This window comes from Pantherophis guttatus, chromosome 1 (genome assembly GCF_059756535.1).
Source record: "Pantherophis guttatus breed Tessera chromosome 1, ASM5975653v1, whole genome shotgun sequence".
NCBI classification, from domain to species: domain Eukaryota; kingdom Metazoa; phylum Chordata; class Lepidosauria; order Squamata; family Colubridae; genus Pantherophis; species Pantherophis guttatus.
This window is the reverse complement of record NC_142063.1, coordinates 137,581,764-137,603,691: the sequence shown is the minus strand read 5'-3', so window position 1 is coordinate 137,603,691 and position 21,928 is coordinate 137,581,764. Positions and strand designations below refer to the sequence as shown.

General features: G+C 40.9%; 1 protein-coding gene across 6 annotated transcripts in view; it reads right to left on the bottom strand.

Annotated features, from left to right (window-relative positions):
• KYNU (kynureninase) overlaps positions 1-21,928 on the bottom strand; it is a 130,599-nt gene that overhangs the window by 85,885 nt on the left and 22,786 nt on the right. For all 6 annotated transcript variants that reach the window (XM_034424575.3, XM_034424566.3, XM_034424548.3 and 3 more), the window contains one exon: positions 7,475-7,595. In XM_034424575.3, coding sequence (XP_034280466.1) covers positions 7,475-7,595 — 121 coding nt within the window. The remainder of the gene's footprint in view (positions 1-7,474; positions 7,596-21,928) is intronic.

Here is a 21,928-nt window from a genome sequence, read left to right as displayed (position 1 = left end):
TTTATGCACAAGTCATCCAATCCCCTCAAACTGACAATCTAAATCCTCATTTGTTCCTGAATCTCAAGCAGAGATTTTTAATGAATTCTGTTGAGTTTTTTTTTTTTAACTTTTTTGTTGCACTGTTTTTGTGTTTAATCTTGTATGCTGTCCAGAGTCATCTATGTGAGATGAGCAGCTACACTGATTAACCAAATTAATAAATCATATCAAAACTCAGCCTACATCATCATCACATATATAGGTTAGGGTTAGTCCCCACACACTCCATGCTCGCCAAATACAGCTGAAAGCTATGCCACATTCAGAATAATAGAGCCAGGGTGGCACAGTGGTTGGAGTGCAGTACTGAAGGCTACTTCAGCTGACTGGTAGCTGCAGTTCAGTAGATCGAATCTCAGCAGCTAAGGTTGACTCAGTCTTCCATCCTTCCGAGGTGGGTAAAATGAGGACCCAGATTGTTGGGGGCAATATGCTTACTCTGTAAACCTTAGAGAGGGCTGTAAAAGCACTATGAAGTGGTATATAAGTCTAAGTGGTATTGCTGTTGCTATAAACTGAGTTGCAAGAGATGTCAAAACAAAAATAAAGATTTGGGGAAAGTATTTTAAAATGAAAGGAAAGCTAAAGGAAAGTAGAGCTCTAGTAAGATAGCTCCGTCTATCTTTTCTCAGAGAGAAAATGGAACCCTGGTATAGCAAGCCATTCCTCACTGGGGGAATAAGATTTGTAGCTTAGGATAGATAAGGAAACACTAAGAGATAATTAAGCTAATTTAAATATATTCAAGGCTTCAGGGTCATATAAGCCAGGGCACTGAAGGAATTAGTGGACATAATTACAAAAACACTCTTGATAATCTTTGAGAGAGCCAGTTTGGTGTAGTGATTAAGGCATTAGGCTAGAAATCAGAAGACCATGAATTCTAGTCCTGCGTTTGGCACAAAGCTATCTGAGTGATTTTGGACCAATCATTTTATCTCAGCCTAGGAAGGAGGCAATGGCAAACAACTTCTGAAAAACCTTGGCAAGAACTTGGGCAGACAGTCTCTGAGAATCTGACATGATTGAATGCAAAGGGGGGGGGAGCTTTGGGGACCAGTAAGTCTCAGAAGACTGGAGGAGAGCAAATGTCACCATCATCAAAATGGGGAAGAAGGAGATCCCAGGAAAATACCAATCTGCCTACTTGATGTTTACACCGGGCAAAGTCTTCAGTCAGTTTATTGAATTGGAGCATACTGAGAGGAGAGCTTCTAGGATGTTGAAAGGTCTAAAAGCCAAATTCTATGAGAAAAGCTTAAAAGATCTGACTAGATTTAGCCTGTGGAAAAGAACAATGGAAGATACACTAGGAATCTTCAAATACCAGTATCTAAAGGGTTATCACACAGAAAACAGAATGGAGTTACTCTCCATTGCCTAGAAGGCATGATCACTGCCAATGAGTTAAAAATTACAAGGAAGCAAGTTCCGGCTGGATATCAGGAAGAATTTTTTGACTATACAAGCTGCCAGGAAGTGGAACACACTATCCCACAAAGTGGTAACTTCTCTTTTGTTAAAAGGCATTCAGACAAAGGCTGAATGGTCATGTCAGCAATAATTTAGTGGATCCTGAACTGATTTTTTTTTTTTTTAAAGAATTTTTTATTTTTTTTTCCAACATAAACATAAAAAATAAGTTTTTTTTCAAGAACGAAGTCTTGGTCCGGTCACAAATGGGTACAGTAATTTAACAAATGAAAAACAAACAATTTTAACATAAATTCCAACATCTTAATAAATTTTTCTATTATCTCATCATATATCCTAATCTCCTATGAAGGCAAAACTCCTTTTTATATTCAATTATAAATTCAATTATAAATCAAAATTCAATACCGCTTTATCTAAATTTTTTATCCCTTGCTCCTTTTAGCATCAACATTAAACACAAAGACAAAATCCTGAACTGATTTCTAAGGTCCTTTCCAAATCTATTATTCCACTTATAAAATTCCAGTTGTCTGTCAGAACATTCCCAGCATTAGAAAAAAAATGAAATAAATGAAATAAACAATATCATACAACAACATTCATTAAAGGTAGATACAATTTATAAAGAGATCCAAAATGTGATAAACATTTATTTGCTTCTGTGGCTTATCCTCACAACAGCAGTTTTTCTGCTTCAAATTGTAAAACAACAAACCACAATTTATTCAAAAGAAGATGAAGAACCAACAATTTTAAACTTTTATTACTGTTTGTTAGCTCAGAAGCAAAATATTCCCAATACATTTTTCTCTGGCCTTTAGGCCTCCACTTCTTGGATTTGTGCTGGATTTGTATGGTAACATTTCTAAATATAACTTGCTTTTCTCTAACTGTCCTCTTTTGGCTTGGCCTGATTTTGACATTTACTTTTCTTTAGGCTCTGTAAAATAATACTATCTGGCACACTCCTGTTATTTTCATACAAGGTTCTTCCTCTTTTCACACAACATTCTCCTTCTGAATTTGTACATTTGACAAGATATATTTGAAACGGAATTGTGCTTATATGACTTCAATGTTTATCTGCTATAGTATCTATAAGTGCAAATTTGGGATGGGTACAGATTTTGAAGTTGATTCAACCATTCAGAAAACTGTCCATCATCTCCAACTAATTTGGAGGCACAACTGGAGTCTGAATCTTCTAGCTCCTTCAGGCTGTAACTGGAAATCAACAAATGGGTGCTTTTCTGCTGGATCCATTTTTTTTTCCAGTGGATAGTACCACCTTTTAGACAAATAGCTGCCCATGTTTTTATAACTAGGTAAAAGTGCAATGTTTTCTTAAACAGAAATAAATTGCCACTAATTCTGGCTATTGCAAATAATTTTTATAGCCTTACATTCCTAAAAGAGTAAGACATAACCTGTAGGACTGGAGATCTGGCTGAATTTTTTTTTAACTTTCCATATATATTTTTTCTCCCAGACAATGAAAAAATGTAAAGGCTGGCACAACTTGACAGAGGGAAAGGGCCACATTGAGAAATTAAAAATTATTATGGGCTATAAGGAATTACTTAGATCAGTGAGGGTGAACCTTTTCGGCATTGAATGCCCAAACTGGAATGTGCGCATGCACACACCAGAAACACAAAGACCATACGCCTGGCCAGCTGGTCTTCGGGGCACTCCAGCACTCACGAAGACCAGCTGGCACGCTGGAAACCAGAAGAGCAGCTGGTGACGGTGCGTTTGCTCACAGAGAGGGCTCTGTGTATCACCTCTGGTATATGTACCATAGGTTCACCATCACGGACTTAAGATTGCTGAAGAGCTGTTCTGTGATTGGCAGAACAGCAAAAGTGCTAGAGATGGTGACAAGGCCTGAGATGCCTGACACTGTGTCTTTTGGGGCAATAGTGGTAGCAGCAATGGCTCTAAATTTACTTTAAAAAAAAAAGATTGCCAAGGGTGCTTGGCAAACTGCAAACAGTCCTTGGGTTATATTTTGTACTAGTTGTGTAGAGAGTAATCTTTTTTAAAGTGTAGAGGCATCGTTCTTTGTGTATTTGTTTTAATGATTTTCATTTTCTGAAGAAAAAAATGACTTATATTTCATACCTTCCTCCATTCTGAAGGGCCAAAGAGCAACAACAACACAGCAGTGCAGCTATATTCAAAGCAAACAAAAGATAGATGTAGAGTCCCAAAGGTGTTTTTCAAAAGGTAACTGGACTTTGTTTTTCCCTAAAGTTGTTTTGTTGCTCAACCAAGAAGCTTCTTCAGCAAAACGTTTTCAAGGAAAAACAAAGTCCAGTTGCTTTAAACAAACAAAAAAAAAACACCTTTGGGACAACCATGATGTAGATGACAGAGAATCTCTACAGATAGATAGAAGTAGAGTCTGGAATTCTAATAAATGAAGAAATGGATATGATGCTCATCATCCTGACTGCTAACACTGGAAGTTTTTAAGAAGAGATTGGACAGCCATTTGTCTGAAATGGTGTAGGGTTTCCTGCCTGAGCAGGGGATTGGACTAGAAGACCTCCAAGGTCCCTTTCAACTCTTGTTATTCTGTTCTGTTATATTTAACGGAGTACTATTGCTGAGAATGCCCATAAATTTAGGCATTAACAAGTTGTCATTTTTCTTCTTGTCATATTTTCTTATTAATCCACTGCTACCGGAAATGCAGGTATCAAGTTACTGGAGAAGAAAGAATTAAAAGTTTCACTTATCTCCAATGCAGGGGTGAAATCCAGCAGGTTCTAACAGGTTCTGGAGAACCGGTAGCGGAAATTTTGAGTAGTTCGGAGAACCGGTAAATACCACCTCTGGCTGGCCCCAGAGTGGGGTGGGAATGGAGATTTTGCAATATCCTTCCCCCAGGAGGGGAGGGAATGGAGATTTTGCAATATCCTTCCCCCAGGAGGGGAGGGAATGGGGATTTTGCAGTATCCTTCCCCTGGAGTGGGGTGGGAATGGAGATTTTGCAATATTCTTCCCCTCCCATGCCCCCAGAACCGGTAGGGAAAAAATTTGGATTTCACCCCTGCTCCAATGCCTAAAAATGCATGACTTTGCTTTCATTCTGAATCCTCCTGACTTTTGATATCTTAGCCTACTTTGAGTGTTTTTGTTCGGAATTCCATGTGTACAATACTGTTCTTCCCATCTGTTCTTCTTCTTCCTATTTCCTCTGTTTTCCAAATATACTCCTTTTTTATATCTTGTCAGATTTTGATATTCTTATTCAAAACCTCACAAGATTTCATAGAAGGATTTCAAAAGCTATGAGATTTGCCAATAAGAAACTAATATAGGGCGTTCAACAAAGGTACCTGGGCCTGCCATATGAATCATGCCAATGGTAAAGAACCCTTGATTATTTGATTTGTAAATTTTTGATTAACACCTTTCTTACAGGCAGAATTGCATGGTTACAAAATAGTCCTCCATATTCTACAAAGTATTCTACAAAGTCTTGAGCCACAGGTGATGGTTGCCACATCCTTCACTGCTTCTGACATAAATACCAAATGCGATTGTGAATCGCATTTGGACAACTGCTCTAAGATAGCTATCTCCAACAAAGGTTAAATATGTTTCTCTTCATCCTCACATCCTTTTGTTGTCACAACTCATGCATGGAAAAATCAACTAATGAAATAGCAAGTTATGGAAGATTAAATATTACTTCTGTGGGTCTCGTATGAATGGAGGAAAGAGCTATTTAACTTTTACCTCTTCGATGAAGTCAGCAATTGCTTTGATCTGCTATGATAATCATAGAAAAATAGATAAGACTGCATTTTTTAAGTGGCTGGCAAAGTGCAGTGTTACGCTAGATGAACACAGAGAAGAATATGACTTAAAAAGTTAAAATGTTCTCGTTTGCCCTTTCTTTGCCTCACAGTGATTTTAAATGGAGCCATGACACTTTTATTGACTTTGATTTTCTGTTTTTAAGAAAAACTGCATAAGCATTATTTTTCAGACTTATACTACTCAGTCAATCATTTTATTTCGGTCATTGACCAGCAAACTTCTACCAAAATAGTTGAGTTCCACTGAATTCAATAAGAATTATTTTCCTATGTGTACAGGATAGTAGCCTTAATATAATTTAATAATTAAGAGCTTGATTAATGGATTAAAAACTAAGCCAACAAAGTTCCTCTATTCAAAATAAAAGGCAGAAATAAAATCTCTGGAATTATGATGACTGAAGAAATGGATATGGATTATTTCCTCAGCATTATATTTACCAAGAACAATGTAAAATAACATATTTTGATATTAGTATATTCATCTTTTTTCCCTCTAACATTTATGTTTTTCAGCCCTAATTTGGCTTCTTCTGGTATGACCATGATTTTTTGTTCCTTTTCTTTTTAAGTATAGACAGAAATTATGACTTTAAACATGAACAGAAACGTGCTTATTTGTTTAGACATTTTTGGAACATATTCACTTTGCAAGAACTTTTCCTTATTTATTTATTTTTTTATTTCCACAATGTATAGATTTTTATATGCATTTTTAAACAGAGAACTCCATCTTCAAATTTAGAAATGTGTAAAGACTGAAGAATGTTTTCATGTATGTGAATTTCATAAAATGGTAATAAGAAAATCAAACCAAGCAAAAATAATTCTCATCTCTTTTTGTTCCCGTTTGATTTTGAACTGCTACACTTCTATATAGCACGTTTATAAATGGTTTCTTGAGAATCAACACATACATGATTTTTAAATTTAAATATATTCAACTTGAACATATTTTTATTTTAATGTTGAAGATACATTAACGTTCTGGTAATTTTACTGTCATGTGAAAACAGTCTTACAATTTTAAACGATCAAGAAAAGTGACTTTTAGAACATTGAAAAATGTAACGATATAATGCACTTGATGATAATGCAAAATAATTACTGCTGGTTTTGAGATGTTTCGTAAACATAGAATAAGCAAATTAAGTTGGGCAAGTCGGGACAGAAAAAAGATCTTACCAAATCATAGCAGCATTTCAAATATTAATATATACCGCAAAAATTCAGATCTAATCTGGTTCATGTTTTAAAACTTGAATTTTAAGATTTCAGAATCAGAAGTTACATGCCTTGGCAAAAGCCTGCAGCTGCAAAGATTTTGTCCTAGTCAAGTTGGTCTAGGATTAAGAAAGCAAATGCCAAGATACACAGTCCAGAAACAAACATCATACAGTTTGTATGGATAGCTCTTTCAAAAAGAAAACATTATTTGAAGAAAACATATGATAAAGACTGGAGACTTAAATACAGGTATATAACATGAGGATTTGAATCACACAACTAAGATAAAGGTTCAACAATGCAGTCCTAACTTCTATAATAAAACAGATTAAGGTCCTATACTCACTCACATAACTATAATTCCAATTGAACACTGTCAGAACTACTAGTGGGTAAAAATATATAGGACCTCATTATTTAAATTGCAGTCATTAAAATCTTGATTGTACTCTTCAAATAATCTAACCAAATGGAACTGTGTAAAAAAAACTTATTGTAATTGTTTCATTTTCCCATATTATAGTAGCGAAGGTACCAGGCTAGAAACTAGGAGGCAGTGGATTCTAGTCCCACCTCAGGCATGAAAAACCAGCTGGGTGACTTTGAACTAGTCAATCTCTCTCAGCCTAATTCACCTCACAGGGTTGTTGTTGTGGGGAAAATAGGAGGAGGAAGGAGTATTGTGTGTGCTCGCTGTCTTGTTATTTGGAATAATAAAAAGGGAGGGAGAAATAAATAAATAAATAAATAAATAAATAAATAAATAAATAAATAAATAAAATAAGTCAGATCTTTTAAAGTAATATTCTTTTAGAAGGATAAGTTCTAATGTGGTATTAAGTCTTCCTAGAAAAGGGGATATTCTCCTATTCATCTTCAACACATTGCTCTCAAACATACATATTCAGTGTATTGTACCTGAGAGAACTACTCACACTTTAGCCCACTTGTCAAGTTCTTCATCCAAGTAAGTTTTAATTTTCTTTGGTTGAAGACCAAGAGAGTGTCCAGCAAAGTAGATGCAGTTTTCATCCTCCTTCACTAAAGTTGGACTGGCTGAAGGGGAAACAATCCAAGAAAGCCATTAAAAGACTGACGCTGTTCTTATCTGTTTGAAATAAATATGAAAAATGACAGATTTATTTATAACCGAACACATTAACATATATTTACCAAAAGATTATTCTCCTGTTATGGGCCTTTGGTACGCAGAGCAAAAAGCATTTGTGAAATTGCCAAAATTCTCTTCATTAAAAGACGCAAAGATGTCCGTCAGTTCTAAGTTATATATTTACCAAAGATATATGCGTTAACGTTGATTATACTATAGTATCATGCTGCACAAATATTAAAACCATGCTACTTGTATCAAAGTATAGCAAAAGCATGTTAATCCACTTCTCTTTCAACCCAAAGAAGGTAAGCTGTATATATGATTAAGGAAGTTGTTTATAGTCTTGGGCTCATTCTAGATATGTTTGTACTATAACAATCCATAAAAAAGATTGGTGAGGAATCCTAGAGCCATAGTTCCAGGTTTTTTGAAGGAGAGTAGTAGCTTTTGATCAAAAAGGCTGATACCTACTGACAGAGGGCTACCAAGGATCAGAGGCTACCAAGAACACAAGAGACTAAAAACCAAGCCTAATGAAGAAAAGTTGAAGGAATGGCATATGAGCCACAGTGGTTAGAATCCAGTACTGCAGGCTATTTCTGCTGACTACCAGCTGCCTGCATCGAATCTCACCAGACTCAAGATTGACTCAGCCTTCCATCCTTCTGAGGTCGGTAAAATGAGGACCCAGATTGTTAGGGGCAATAGGCTGACTCTGTAAACTGCTTAGAGAGGGCTGCAAAGTCTAAATTCTATTGCTATATGTTTAGCTGGACAGACAAGAAGATTGAGGAGCAATGATAGCAGTCTTCAGATTTCTAAAGCTACCGGTATTTCAATTCTGTTGTCCAACAAGATAGGACCAGAATCAGCAGGCTAATATTATGGGGAATTAGATTCAAGATCTATATTAGAATTCTTGCAGATTGCCTCATAAAGTGTTATGTTCCCTTTTCTTAGCAGGTTCCACACCGAGTACAATATTGAATTGAATGAGTTCTGATGTCCTTTCCAATTCTATGATTCCATGAAGGAGTTCCATTTGTGAAACAGATTTCTTCTGTTACTAATCATTATGCAAGAATTTTCATCTCCATCAACAACATACTAGACATAAAGTATTGTCCATGCTTCAAAAATTATTTATAAGACATGCTTTGGAGATTGGAGAACAACTCCGTCCAATATTCATTTAAGTGTGTCTGTGTTTTTTCAGCCTTGAAGAACAGTTTTGTTGCCATAATGAACAATGATGTATTTCCTTTTCTTTTAAATAATTTTCAAAATATGAATAACATAGAAGATAAGGTCCCTAAATTTGAATACACAGCTATGTAAAACACGCTATACAATAGAGAAAACAAATATGTTAGAGATTCATATGAAAATGTCAAGAGTTTTGGATAAATGACATGTTATTTCATTTTTTATAATAACTACGTAGTCTTGGAAAATAATTCTAGCATCCCTCTTTTCTCTCTGATTCCCCTTTCATGCCAGCATGAATTTTCAACACCTATAAAATATAAACATCATGGACAATAGATACATAGAAGGCTTTTTAGGATCTAAGGTATAAGTATGACATTAAAAGTGCTGTAATATAGGCAACAGGATATATAGTTTTGTTACAAACTGCCTGATAAGCCATTCATGTTAGTGACAAATATAAAGCAATTAGCAATATGGCATGCCCATGAACTCCCCATGTCTGACTTTGTATTATTTATTTTATTTTATTTATTTATTTCCTGCTTTTATTTTTTTCACAAATAAATCAAGGCAGCAAATTTATCTTCTTCCTATTTTCCCCACAACAACCCTGTGAGTTGAATTGGGCTGAGAGCAGAGGTGGGTTTCAGCAGGTTCTGACCAGTTCGGGAGAACCGGTAGTGGAAATTTTGAGTAGTTCGAGAACCGGTAGTAAAAATTCTGACTGGCCCCGCCCCCATCTATTCTGTGCCTCCCAGTTGATCGGGAGGAAATGGGGATTTTGCAGTAAACTTCCCCTGTAGTGGGATGGGAATGGAGATTTTACAGTATCCTTCCCCTGCCACGCCCACCAAGTCACGCCCACCAAGCCATGCCACACCCACCAAGCCACACCCACAGAACCGGTAGTAAAAAATTTGAAAAAAAATGTTGAAAAAAAATTGAAACAAAGAGAGCAAGCCATGTTTCTATCTTCCTCTTAAGGATATGGGCAACAGAGCTAACCAATCAGGACACAGTGTGATGCAATACAGCAGTCTTAAAGCTATACAATATATTTTCACTACAAACATACATTGATGGTTTATATATTGCCAACCCAACCAGTTCGGTAATAATCATATTCCTATAATAACATGATGCTCTTTTCATCCTCAACAGTCTGTTATCTAAACAGTAGGGGTTTAATATTTTTCAGTCATTACTGTACAAACATCATTGTATCTAAAATATAATCTATTATGATTACAGCAACATTTACAAAACAATATAAAAAAGTTACATGATGCTCCATGTTCAGCCAACAGTGTCTTCCCATAAACAAGCTCCCCAAAATATGGATAACTAAGTCAGCTACCCTACCTACAATAAAATGTCAGCTCTGGTCTTTTATTCCTGAAAGGAGCTATGAGCAGCCATGTATTTTGGTTATTATAAATAGAAATATAATCTAATAAGCATTTTTTTTTAAAAAAAAAGAGAGATCCAATTTGGTCTAGTAGTGGTTAAGGCATCAGGCTAGAAACTGAGAGGAGACCTTGAATTCAGGTCCTACTTTAGCCATGAAAGCCTGGTGGGTGACTTTGTGCCAGTCACTCTCTCTCAGCCCAACCCACCTCACAGGGTTGCTGTTGTGAGGAAAATAGGAGGAGGAAGGAGTATTAGATATATTTGCCACCTTGTGTTGTTTATAAAAATAATAAAAGAGGGATATAAATTAAATAGATAAATAGATAAGATTCAGGTTTCCATAAATGTAACACAGTTTCTACAACTTTTGATGAGTTCTAGAAGATATCAGAACTCTCCTTACTAAAAAAAAATATTAAAATGAAATATATATGTTTACTTTCTTCTTCTTGCCATGATATTACATCAATAAGGTGATAGGCTGTAAAGAATTTTCACTCACTAGGAGGGAAAAAATGGTGGGGGCATAAAACTTATCTAACATGGGACTGGAATCCCATGTTAGATAAGTAGATTTCCATTCACACAAGTTTTTACTCCCTCATTCTCTTTGTATGCACTTTTCAAATCTATTCCAGAAGGTTTCTCAGGAATAAATTAGTTGAGAAGCTGTGAGGAAGGAGAAATGCAATTGCTAGCTCACTCCATTCTGCTATGGGAAGGAACGCCTGAAGCTATAACGTCATGTCCCTTAATTAAACATGAGAAGAGGCGATTAGCCTGTTTCATCTCATTTCATTCCTTACTCTACTATTTTCTATATCAGGGTCATGAGGAACAATACTCCATTTACTGGAAGCTCATGTTTTCGCATGTATCTGCTACTGATAGCTTGTATCCGAATATGTAGAAGTAGACAGCTTGAAAAAAAGTCTATTAAAATTTACATAAAAACCTTATTATATAAATACAACAGAATACTAAAGCAATTTCATTTTAGGGCTGTAGGAAAACAGATTAAATAATTGCAAAGCATTTCGAAGTACCGGTAGGTTTTTGCGATACTGCTTTTAACTCAACCGCTAATGCATCTGCCACATACAAGAGACTACTAAGTTCTTAATTAAAGCTTTAAAGGCTTTTAGAAAATTTAGAAGACATAAACATTTCAATCTAATCTATAATACCAGCTTTTTCTGTTGTTTTTTTAAAATCAACATCCTTGTAAAAATAAAAAAAATCATAGAGAGGTAAATATTATTCACACTTCTAAATTGGTTATGTCCACAGTCCTTTGTTATTTTAGAGGATAATAATGAAGTCTATAGAGATCATAAGTAGCAAATATTTTATTTGAGATTCAGAACAATAAATTTCATCAGGACTCTGTAAATCTCAGTCAAACATTAGAGTTGGTAGTGAGTTAAAAGCTGATTTTTTAAAAATTTGCTCAATCTCATAGCATAAAATACCAGTTGAGTATTAAAACATATACAATATAAAATACCAAGAATGTTTTTTCCTTTCTTATTTTTGAGTAAAAAAATTGACAGATCCAACTTGGAACAATATCTCTTCATATAAATCAACTTATTGCCCTTTTCTCAGAAACTTGAATAACTTATACTGAACCATCTTCATAACCTATGCCAATTCTCATTCCATTCATTTTTAATTAATTTGTTGTCTTCTGTTTCTCTACAACAAAGATGTTTAGAAGACATCACAGTGCATCAGTCACTGTTACAAACCATGAGTCACTTAAATTAACCAGCTCATTGTTTTCTAAGTATTTTTAAAAGATTCACAGGTAGAACAATACAATAGGCATCGTAGATTTAAGTCAAAATACAAACTTCAAATATTTTTTCCAGGCAATTGATGTCCAACTTCCCCAATTTTCAGAAAGAATATAAACATAAATATATCTACAAGTAGTCCTCAATTCACAACCACAAAGGAGCCCAAAATTTATGTTACTAAGCAAGACAGGTGTTAAGTGAGTTGTGCCCCATTTTATGACCTTTTTGCCACAGTTGTTAAGTAGCTCACTGCAGTTGTTAAGTGAATCATGTGCTTGTTAAATGAATCTGGCTTTCTCCGTTGACCTTTGCTTGTTGGAAGCCAACTGGAAAGGTTACAAATAACAGTCACATGACCCCTGTCAGATTTGGTTCACGTGACAGTGGGGTACTGCAACGGTTATAAGGGTGGAACCAATCATAAGTGCCTGTTTTCAGTGCTGTTACAACTTTGAACAGTTACTAAATGAATGTCTTTAAGTCAAGGACTACCTGCATTAGATAAGGATTTTTTTTAAATAAGAATCTAGAAATGTGGGTATCTGAGACATATCAATCTGCTAAATTAATACCCAGTTGGGCCACACAGATATCTGACAGAAATTTGATAAAATTGTTCAGTCATTCTCAGAAATTGACATTCACCGATCTATATGTGGTACAGAAGGGATATGTGTGCATGCATTCTGGCTACTGGTTTCTGTATTTTACCTTGGGCTACCAGAAGAATATCTTTGAATATTTAGCTTTACAATTTATCAGGATACTGTTCTGTATTCTGATGCCTGGCCCAACAGCAGTACTATCCTGATGCCTGGAGGCTTCAAGGGTCTGGATAGGAAGGAACAGATTAGGCTCAATCCTAAAAAGATTTAGTGGATTTGGTTCTAAGGATGCCTTAATGACAACCGGGTGGCACTCCTCTAGGTACAACTGATACATAGGCCCAGTAGTGGGTTCCACTTACCTTCACTACCGGTTTGGAACCGGGAGCATGTGCATGTGCAGAGCATCCGTGATGATGTCCAGGCGCGTAGGCGGAGCCTCCCGCCGCCGTCACTATTGGTTTGCTGGGGCGAAACCAGCAAACTGCATAGGCCCTCAGCTCCTGCTCAAATGACCACTTGGCAGCAATGGTCAGGACAATCTTTATAGAACTCCATCTTGCAAGTTAATTGCATCCTTATCTGGACCTGAATGCTCTTCTCACAGTAACACAATAAACACGTCCTATGATCTTCCATTTGGACCACTCCAAACTCCACACTATGTGTGACTGCATTGAAAACCACTTGGAAACTACAATCTGTCCAGGACACAACTTGCCAAATATCTAGGGTGCTTTTCATTTCACCCATATAACACCATTAATCCTTGAACTACATTGTTACCAGTCAGCTTCCAGATGCAATTCAAGGTGTTTGGTGTAGAAGAGTTTGGGTGAACATGCGTACAGCTACTGCTACCAACATCAACCGTAATCAAGGCTGAGCTTAAACTCAAATCTAATTAGCATTAAAACATTGTGTACGAATCAGAGTTCATTGCCCTGGCCATTGGGATAATTCTAAATAAAGCATCTTCAATAGATGTTTAACTACTGACCCACTGAAGCAGGAACAACACCCACCTGTTCGAATACCTGGTTCTACCATCAAACTGCTCTTGCTCTTGTGAAGTCCCCCCTAATATAGTGATGGATTCTTATAACTTAAAACATTAATTTGTGTTCACAACTCTGGAATGACAGAGAAAACATACCCTGACCTTATTCTGGGTAATATCACATTCATAATATTTCTGTCTCTTTCAACTGTTCCCCGGAACAATACAAAAAAAGAGTTTATAACTGAGTTTAAACTGTTCCTGGTCATGAATAGGGCTGTTAAAACGATTTCCCTTCAACTTCCAATTTGCATCTTCCAAACTGACATGGAAAAACCTTTTGCGGTTCGTGCACTGAGAGTGGTGCTTGTGTAAATGCATCTATCCCACAACCCTTGGATTCCTAGGTATAGGTAGCAAATGTTTCAATAAGGCTATTAGATTCTCACTTCCATAACACCACTGGCTTTTTCATTTTTTTATCCTGAAGAAGGGACCACAGATTTAATAATTGCATACAATTAAATTATGGAATCCATACGTTATAAAGGTTAGGACTCATTACTGCATAATCAGGATGCAGAATGATGTCATGACACATACTGTATGTCATCAATCTGACATTCTTGTAGTTTGTTTCAGACACTGCTAACCAGACCCAAAGCCCGTGGGTCATTTTCAGACAGCACTAATAACTATTAGAGCAATCAAGAAGTTCCTCTATTGAATTTGCGGAGATGATGAAACAGTATATAGAGCCATGAAGCCAACATGAGCCACATATGGAAAAGAGATAATTCCAATTAATAATTCCAGGTACACTGTGTAGATCAGGGGTGTCAAACTCGATTTCATTGAGGGCTGCATCAGGGTTGTGTTTGACCTCGAGGGGGGGCGCGGGCTGGGTGTGGCCAGGGGCGGCGTGGTCAGCTCAACATCACTCGTGTCACGGGTGCCTGTGGCAGCCCAAGCACTCTGTCAAAAAACAGTCTCCCAAGCTCCGTTTTCGGCTGCGACGGCCTCCTGCAGCTCTGTTTTTGCTGGCAGAGGCAATGTGGACCAATCTTTCACTGTTTCCAGGTTGGCCCCGTGGGCTAGATCTAAGCACAGATTCGGCCCATGGGCCTTGAGTTTGACACCCCTGGTGTAGATAATTGTTACTGGAAGTACAGAGAGGAAGTGGGAATTAGAGGAGGACTATTGTCTCTGGAACTTAATTTCGCAGTTTTCCTTAATTTGAGATTTAGGTTGTTATCCAGCTTTATCTTGCAGTTGGACTCTTTTGAATAACAAGGACCACAAATACAAGCCAACGGATGCATACATTAGTAATTGCAAGCTTTGGAAGCACCAATTGGAACCAGAGGTCTCAATCTCTTCCCCAACCCAATTTTAAAAATATGCTTCATTCCTTCTGCCTCCTACTTGTCTAGGTCAGCCTTACTCAGCCATTAGACAAAATAAAGCCATCTCCCTAGGCACTTAATCTATGGGAGGATGGTATCTTTACTTTCAGATAAAAGAAGAGACATTTATTTTCCCCAAGATTTAACTTGGCTATTACTTGTCAAAAGCGAAGTTTAGAACAAATATAATTTGCTCTCTACTTTAATCCCTTCTGCTACAAATAAATTTTGGGATGGGAGGGGCCTTGAGAAAGAAATCAACATATATATTATATATATGGAAAACACGAGACTCTTTGTAGAATGAATAACAATACGTATGTTGATTCAGTCTAAATTCCAAAGTATTTTTCATGGCATGGAATCTTGGAAGAGAATCATAAAATAAATAGTTTTGCAAATTTTAATAGTTAGATTAGTTAACCGGTTTATACTATGGCAAATCGACAAAGTTCACTTCTCTCTTCATTTCACCTCTGAAATCTTCACCGTTTCTTTCCTATCTTAAATATATTTCCTATTCCTTTAAGTATCTAAGCCTTATTAATTAGGTTTCTGGATAATGCATCTATTATCTTTCATTAATATACATTGTCCTTTCCTGTATTAATCTGAGCTTCATGAGAATAATAAATAACTGGGACCCTTACATTGGGATTTAGTTAAATGCCAAAAAGTAAACCAACACAAAACCATACTGTATGAGATTTTCAGTCAGTCAAATTGTGTAATTTCTTTTGGACTAATAGCAACTGTCTTGCCATTCTATTGGTTTCCTTTAAATGACTGACTCATTTTAATCACTTTAAAGATATAAGAATAATATAGAAATGGCTTGGTATTGCCTTTTTTGGAGATTTTTTTTTTAAAAGAATCAATCTAGCTTACAACCTTCTCGATTTACTGGTGCTCAGTTATTATTGTTAGCTATGGTGCTACTCATCTTAACAATGAGATTCTCATTTCTCAGTTCCACTTTAGAGAAGAGAGCAGAAGGACAAATCATAGAAAAAGAAAAAAAAGAGCAGACAGAAGTAGCAGGCATGCCTGGAAGAAGTCATCCATATCAATCAACTAGCAGAAACATCTTCTTTTGGCATAGTAGACCAGCGGCTCTAAAACTTTTGGGCACCAGGGACCGGTTCTGTGGAGAAAGGATTTTTCGTAGACTGCAGGGAGTGTGGCTTTGCATTCTGAGGATAGGGCTTCACTTGTTTGCGCGGACTGGTTACTAGCATGCTGCGGATCAGTGCCAGTCCATGGACCAGGGGTTGAGAACCCCTGCAGTAGACCATAAGAAAATAATGCAGGTGTGTTAGGTAGAATAATTTGCAATTATATGCAATGGCATTCTATGACACTCTTAATTTTTTCCTCATTAGATTCTTTTGTATTAACAAATTGCAAAGCTTCAGTATTATAGCCCTCAAGCTAATGAGCCAGGCTTATGGCACCTGCAAGTATATTTTTGAGACTCGCAATATAAGCAATCCCAGAACCACAGAAGAACTATGGCATTATCTACATTTTTTTAAAAAAATACTTTTTTTCTTACCATGCAAGTATTGTTAGTGCTCTATATCCATGTTACATATACTGTGTTCATGCAAGCAAATATGAGCAATTTCTGCAATTTTCCTTTGCTTGTGCAAAGTAATGCTGAATTTTAGGGAAAAATTTCATTCATTCATTCATTTATTCATTTATTATTTATTGATTTATATGCCGCCCTTCTCCGGAGACTCAGGGCAGCTTACAATGCGTTAAGCAATAGCCTTCATACTTTTGTATATACCTGCTTAGTAGGGCTTACGGCCCCCACTAAGCGGTGTTCTTTTTTATACAAAGTCAGCTTATTGCCCCCACAATCCGGGTCCTCATTTTACCTACCTCGGAAGGATGGAAGGCTGAGTCAACCTTGAGCCTGGTGAGATTTGAACTCGCAGTAATTGCAGGCAGCTGGCAGCTAAGTGCTACTTAACAGCACTTTAGTCCGCTGCACCACCAAGGCCTTTGCTCTGAAACTTTCACCATAACAGCACTATATGTATGCTGAGCAGAGAAGGGCTGTACATGCAACCCAGAAGCAACTATGTTTGCTCTTGCCATTTTCCAGAACGCTGCTACTACACTCCAGCACTGGGAAAATCCTCATCTCTCACAGCAACTGAGAGAACTTATATTTAAATTAACTCCCACTCTGTGCTCTTACCACGCCCCCTTTTGCACTCGAATCCCCAGTCTTTCTCTCAGTTGCTGACAGACTGGGAGGATTTTCTCTGTGCTCTAGTGTTTGCGTGAGGGTTTTTTACTTATTTCCTTTCTTTCGGAGGTGTTTGGAGTCCCTTTCACTGTTTTTTTGCTGTTACCATTTCGCACTGATCAGCTGCTCATCGGTTTCGTGCCCGGGGAGCAGGGCCGTGCCGACCCTAGCGCGAGGGGCGCTTACAGCCGCCGGCGTCTGTCCCTTCAGGGCGGTGCCGGCTGTGTTTCTCGGCCACAGGAGCATCTGGGGCAGGGCGGTTTTACTGTCGCTCCCCAAACGCGGCTAATTTGAGTGCGAGGAGACGGCGGATCGAGAGAGCAGCGCTTTTGGAAACGGTTGCAGCCGCGGCTCCTTTCCGGCGTCCGTCCCGTCAGCTTCTGCGGGTGGCGCCGCGTAGTTGGGCCTGCTAGTCGCCCGAAGCCTCCGGAGTAAGTGGCCATAAAGGGGGGGGCGCGGTGTGGTTTACAGTGGCTCGCCGCCCCTCCGAACTACAGCTGGAGCGTTAAGAGCCGTCCCCGCGTGGCACCCGGGGCAAAGGCATCAGGGGGAGGCTGCGGCGACGGTACTATCGGCCTGGTTGGGCGTTTATTATTGCACAATCATAGCGGGCCGCCATTTTGTTCCTTGGGCGGCCGCCATTTTGTTGGGCCTAGTCTGGGCCAACACCTCTTTCCCTTTGGTCTGAAAGCGGGATCAGACGAGGCTTCCCTCCAGTGGTACTGTGCCACTTTGGGCACCAAAGAAAGAAGGGGGGGGGCCTCCAGAGACTGTCATTGGCCATTTAATATCCCTCCAGGCAGGGCGTGGCCTAGGTGCCCTTGCGTGATACCTGCCTAGTCCTTGGGGCAGAGCGCAGAATTGTAATTCGTGGGCTACCAGTGGGTGTGGCCATTGCATATATATATCCTCGTTTTCTTCTGACGTTGAGCCGGAGGCCAGCCCAGTACGGCCCTCTAAGTCTCGCAAGAAAAAGTCGGGCAAAAAGTCTCGCTCAAGCAGTCATGGGGCACACTCATCTAAGAGCTCGTCCGCGGCTGACAGAGACGCTCTTAGACGCCACAACGCCTTGGAACGACAGTGGGAGAAGGCCAAACAGGCAACGGCTTTGTCACCCTGTCGGGAGGCGGGCCCAAGCCTTCAGTCTTCTTCTGCGGCAGGTGGGTCTGAGCCAGGAATGGTGGAGCCCGCTTCTTCGAACCTCTGTAGAGGTGTGTCACAATCCATGCCAGATGTGTCGATTGCGGGGCTCGACGTTTCAGCTCCTTCTAGGCGACGCCCATCTGCCACGTTCACACCCACGGCTGCGGGACTATGAGCAGTGGACCCCCCTCTGCCCTCTTCGCAGATGGACTTCCAAGCCATGCTCTCTACGGCCTTGGCCTCGATTATGGCGGCGAGTGCTCAGACTGCTGCCCAAACCTCTGCGGCCGGGACTTCTTCGGGGGTGCTGTCTTCCTCGCCCTCGCGTCAAACCCGGCCTTCTCCTCACAGAGAGTCCGGTTCGTCTGAGAGTTCTGACCACGAGGAGGAATGTGCTGATGACATGGAATTTTCTGAGGACGAGGGCTTGCTGCCCGACACTCCCGCCTTTACAGGCTTATTTCATCCGGCCTTGTTTAAATCTCTTCTGCACAAGGCTAGGTTGACCATGAACCTGGGATCAGTTGGGGCCCAGCCTCCTACAGCACAGTCAGAGACTAGTCCGCATGATGCATTGTTCAAACAAGTAAAGCAGGAAAAGGACTTTATCCCGTGACCTCAACTGTTCACGGAGGTGTTGCAGGCTCCTTGGGCCCAACCTGGGTCGTCCACCGCTCCCAGTAATTTGGATAAAAAGCTTTTTTGTCTGGCTCCTGAGTTGGAGAAGCTATTGGACTTGCCCACAGTGGATGCTCCAGTGGCAAGCCTTACCTCTCATTCGATGGTTTCGTCTGATCCTCTTGAAGGTCTTAAGTCTGAGGACAGACGTACGGAGTTTGCCTTCCGGAGGTCCCATCAAGCAGGGGCCTGGGCTATCAAGACTGCCACTGCCACTTCCTTCTTCAATCGCGCTTCGCTAATCTGGCTGCGTCAGCTTCAAGAGCGTCTGCCTCCGGAGGAAACCAGGCTACGCCACAATATTAATAAGATCATCGCAGCCACTGAATACTCGGCGGACGCCTCGTTGAATTCCGTCAAATTTGCATCGCGAGCGCTGGCGGCTACCATCACGTCAAGGCGCCTCTTCTGGCTGCGTCCATGGAAAACTGATGTTAAAGCGAAATGGAAGCTGGCGGCGGCTCCGTATAAAGCATCTAATTTGTTTGGTGATGCCCTGGATCCAGTTTTGGTGGAGGATAAAGATAAGAGGAAAGTCTTGCCTTCTTCCTTTCGCAAACAAGAGAGACGTTATGTGCCGTACACTCAACGCCAGCCCTTTCGATCCTATTCTGGGTCAGGAGGCAGCTCCTCCTACAGGCAATCGTTCCAGCCGTCTGACTGTTTCACGGACAGACAACGGTTCCAAGACCGTGGCAGACCTCAGACCACGTCGAAACGTTCCTTTCGCGGACCCAACCCCAAGCCCTTCCGGAGAGGCAAATGACTCACCGACGCCGAGTCCGGTGGGCGGCCGTCTTCAAGCGTTTCATCGCCGGTGGGAGATGTCCACGCCGGACATGTGGGTGCATTGCACGATTTCAGAGGGCCTTTCGATCGAGTTCACGGACCTTCCTCCTCGACGTTTCGTCAGGTGTCCAGTTCCGTTGGCTGCAGATCTTCGAGGCGATAGAACCGGTTCCGTTAAATCAACAGGGGACCGGATTCTACTCGGTCCTGTTTCTGGTGCCAAAAAGTTCGGGAGGTGTCAGGGGGATTCTCAACCTCAAGCAATTGAATCTGGTGGTGCGTTATCGTCGTTTCAAGATGCACTCCTTTCATTCGATTCTGGCTTCGGTCTGCAAAGGGGACTTCTTACAGTCGGTGGACTTACGAGAGGCCTACCTTCATGTTCCGGTTCTTCATTCTCATCGACAATTTCTACGCTTCAAATATGCGGGCAGGCATTACCAGTACTGTGCAATGCCGTTCGGACTTTCTTCAGCTCCCCGGACATTCACCAAGTTGGTGGCGGTGGTGGCGGCAACACTCAGTACGGTTCCGGTGAGAGTGTTATGTTACCTGGACGACATTCTAGTCCTCTCATCGTCCCAGGCATCTGCAGCACGCGACATGGTGCACATACTCTCTACCTTTCGAGAGCACGGCTTCACTGTCAATCTAGAAAAGAGCCAACTCGTCCCTTCTACTTCGATTCTGCACCTCGGCACCGTGATAGACTCTGTGAAAGGGCAGGTGTTCCTGTCTTCAGAGAGGGTGAGGAGCATCCGGATGTTGCTGAACCAGGTCCTGAGCAGGAGGTCGGTGTCCATGCTGGTTCTGTCGCAGTTGTTGGGAAAGATGGTCTCGTGTTTCCGGGTGGTGCCGTGGGCTCGCAGACACTCTCGCCAGTTGCAATGGCTGCTCCTCCCTTTCCAGCGGATGGGCTGTTCCAACTCTGCAAGGAAAGTACTTGTGTCTCCCCAGGTCAAGCTGTCTCTCCGATGGTGGAAGTCGTCAGCTCTACTGAAGGGCTGCAGCTTTTTGGAGCCGGACCGTACAGTGGTTACCACTGATGCCAGTCTCCATGGGTGGGGGGCCCATCTGGGGGCCCGAGTGACCCAGGGACAGTGGACCCCGGAGGAACGTGCGCTCAGCATCAATCTCCTCGAGCTTCGAGCGATCCATCTTGCCCTACTCCACTTTGGGCCGCTGATTCAGGGTCGACACGTCTTAGTCCTCACGGACAACACGTCCACCAAAGCACACATGAACCGAGAAGGGGGGACAAAGTCACGGGTGTTGATGCTGGAGTCAGGGAAGTTGTTCAACTGGGTGGAGCGCCACCTGTTGTCGTTACGAGCGGACCACATTTCGGGAGCGGCCAACACGCGTGCGGACTGGCTCAGCAGGACGGTGATCGATCAAGCAGAATGGCAGCTACTTCCAAGGCTGTTCCAGGAGGCCTCTCTTCGTTTCGGAAAGCCGGTGGTGGATCTTTTCGCCAGTCCCGCCAACGCACAACTGCCCCGGTTCATCTCCCGTTACCCGACTCCGTTGGCAGAAGACATAGACGCGCTGAGGTGTCGGTGGCCGGCCGGGCTGCTGTACGCCTTCCCGCCGATCCCGCTGATCCCGCGGGTGATCAGGAAGTTGATTGTGGAGAGGGCGGAAGTGTTGCTGGTGGCGCCCCATTGGCCACGCAGACCATGGTTCGCGGACTTAGTGGAGTTTTCAGTAACCGATCCTTGGGTGATTCCTCCTCACCGAGTTGTTCTCTGCCAAGGGGCCATCCGCCACCCAGAGCCCCAAAGGCTCCAGTTGGCCGTTTGGCATTTGAACGTGTCATCTTGAAGAAAGGCCGTCTTCCGGATACGGTGATCGGTACCGCCTCGTGGAGAGCCTTTTGTCGCTGGTGTGCGGGGACTCATGTTGACCCGACGTCTGCAACTATTCAGGAGGTTTTAGGCTTTCTCCAGTCGGGATTGGACAAGGGG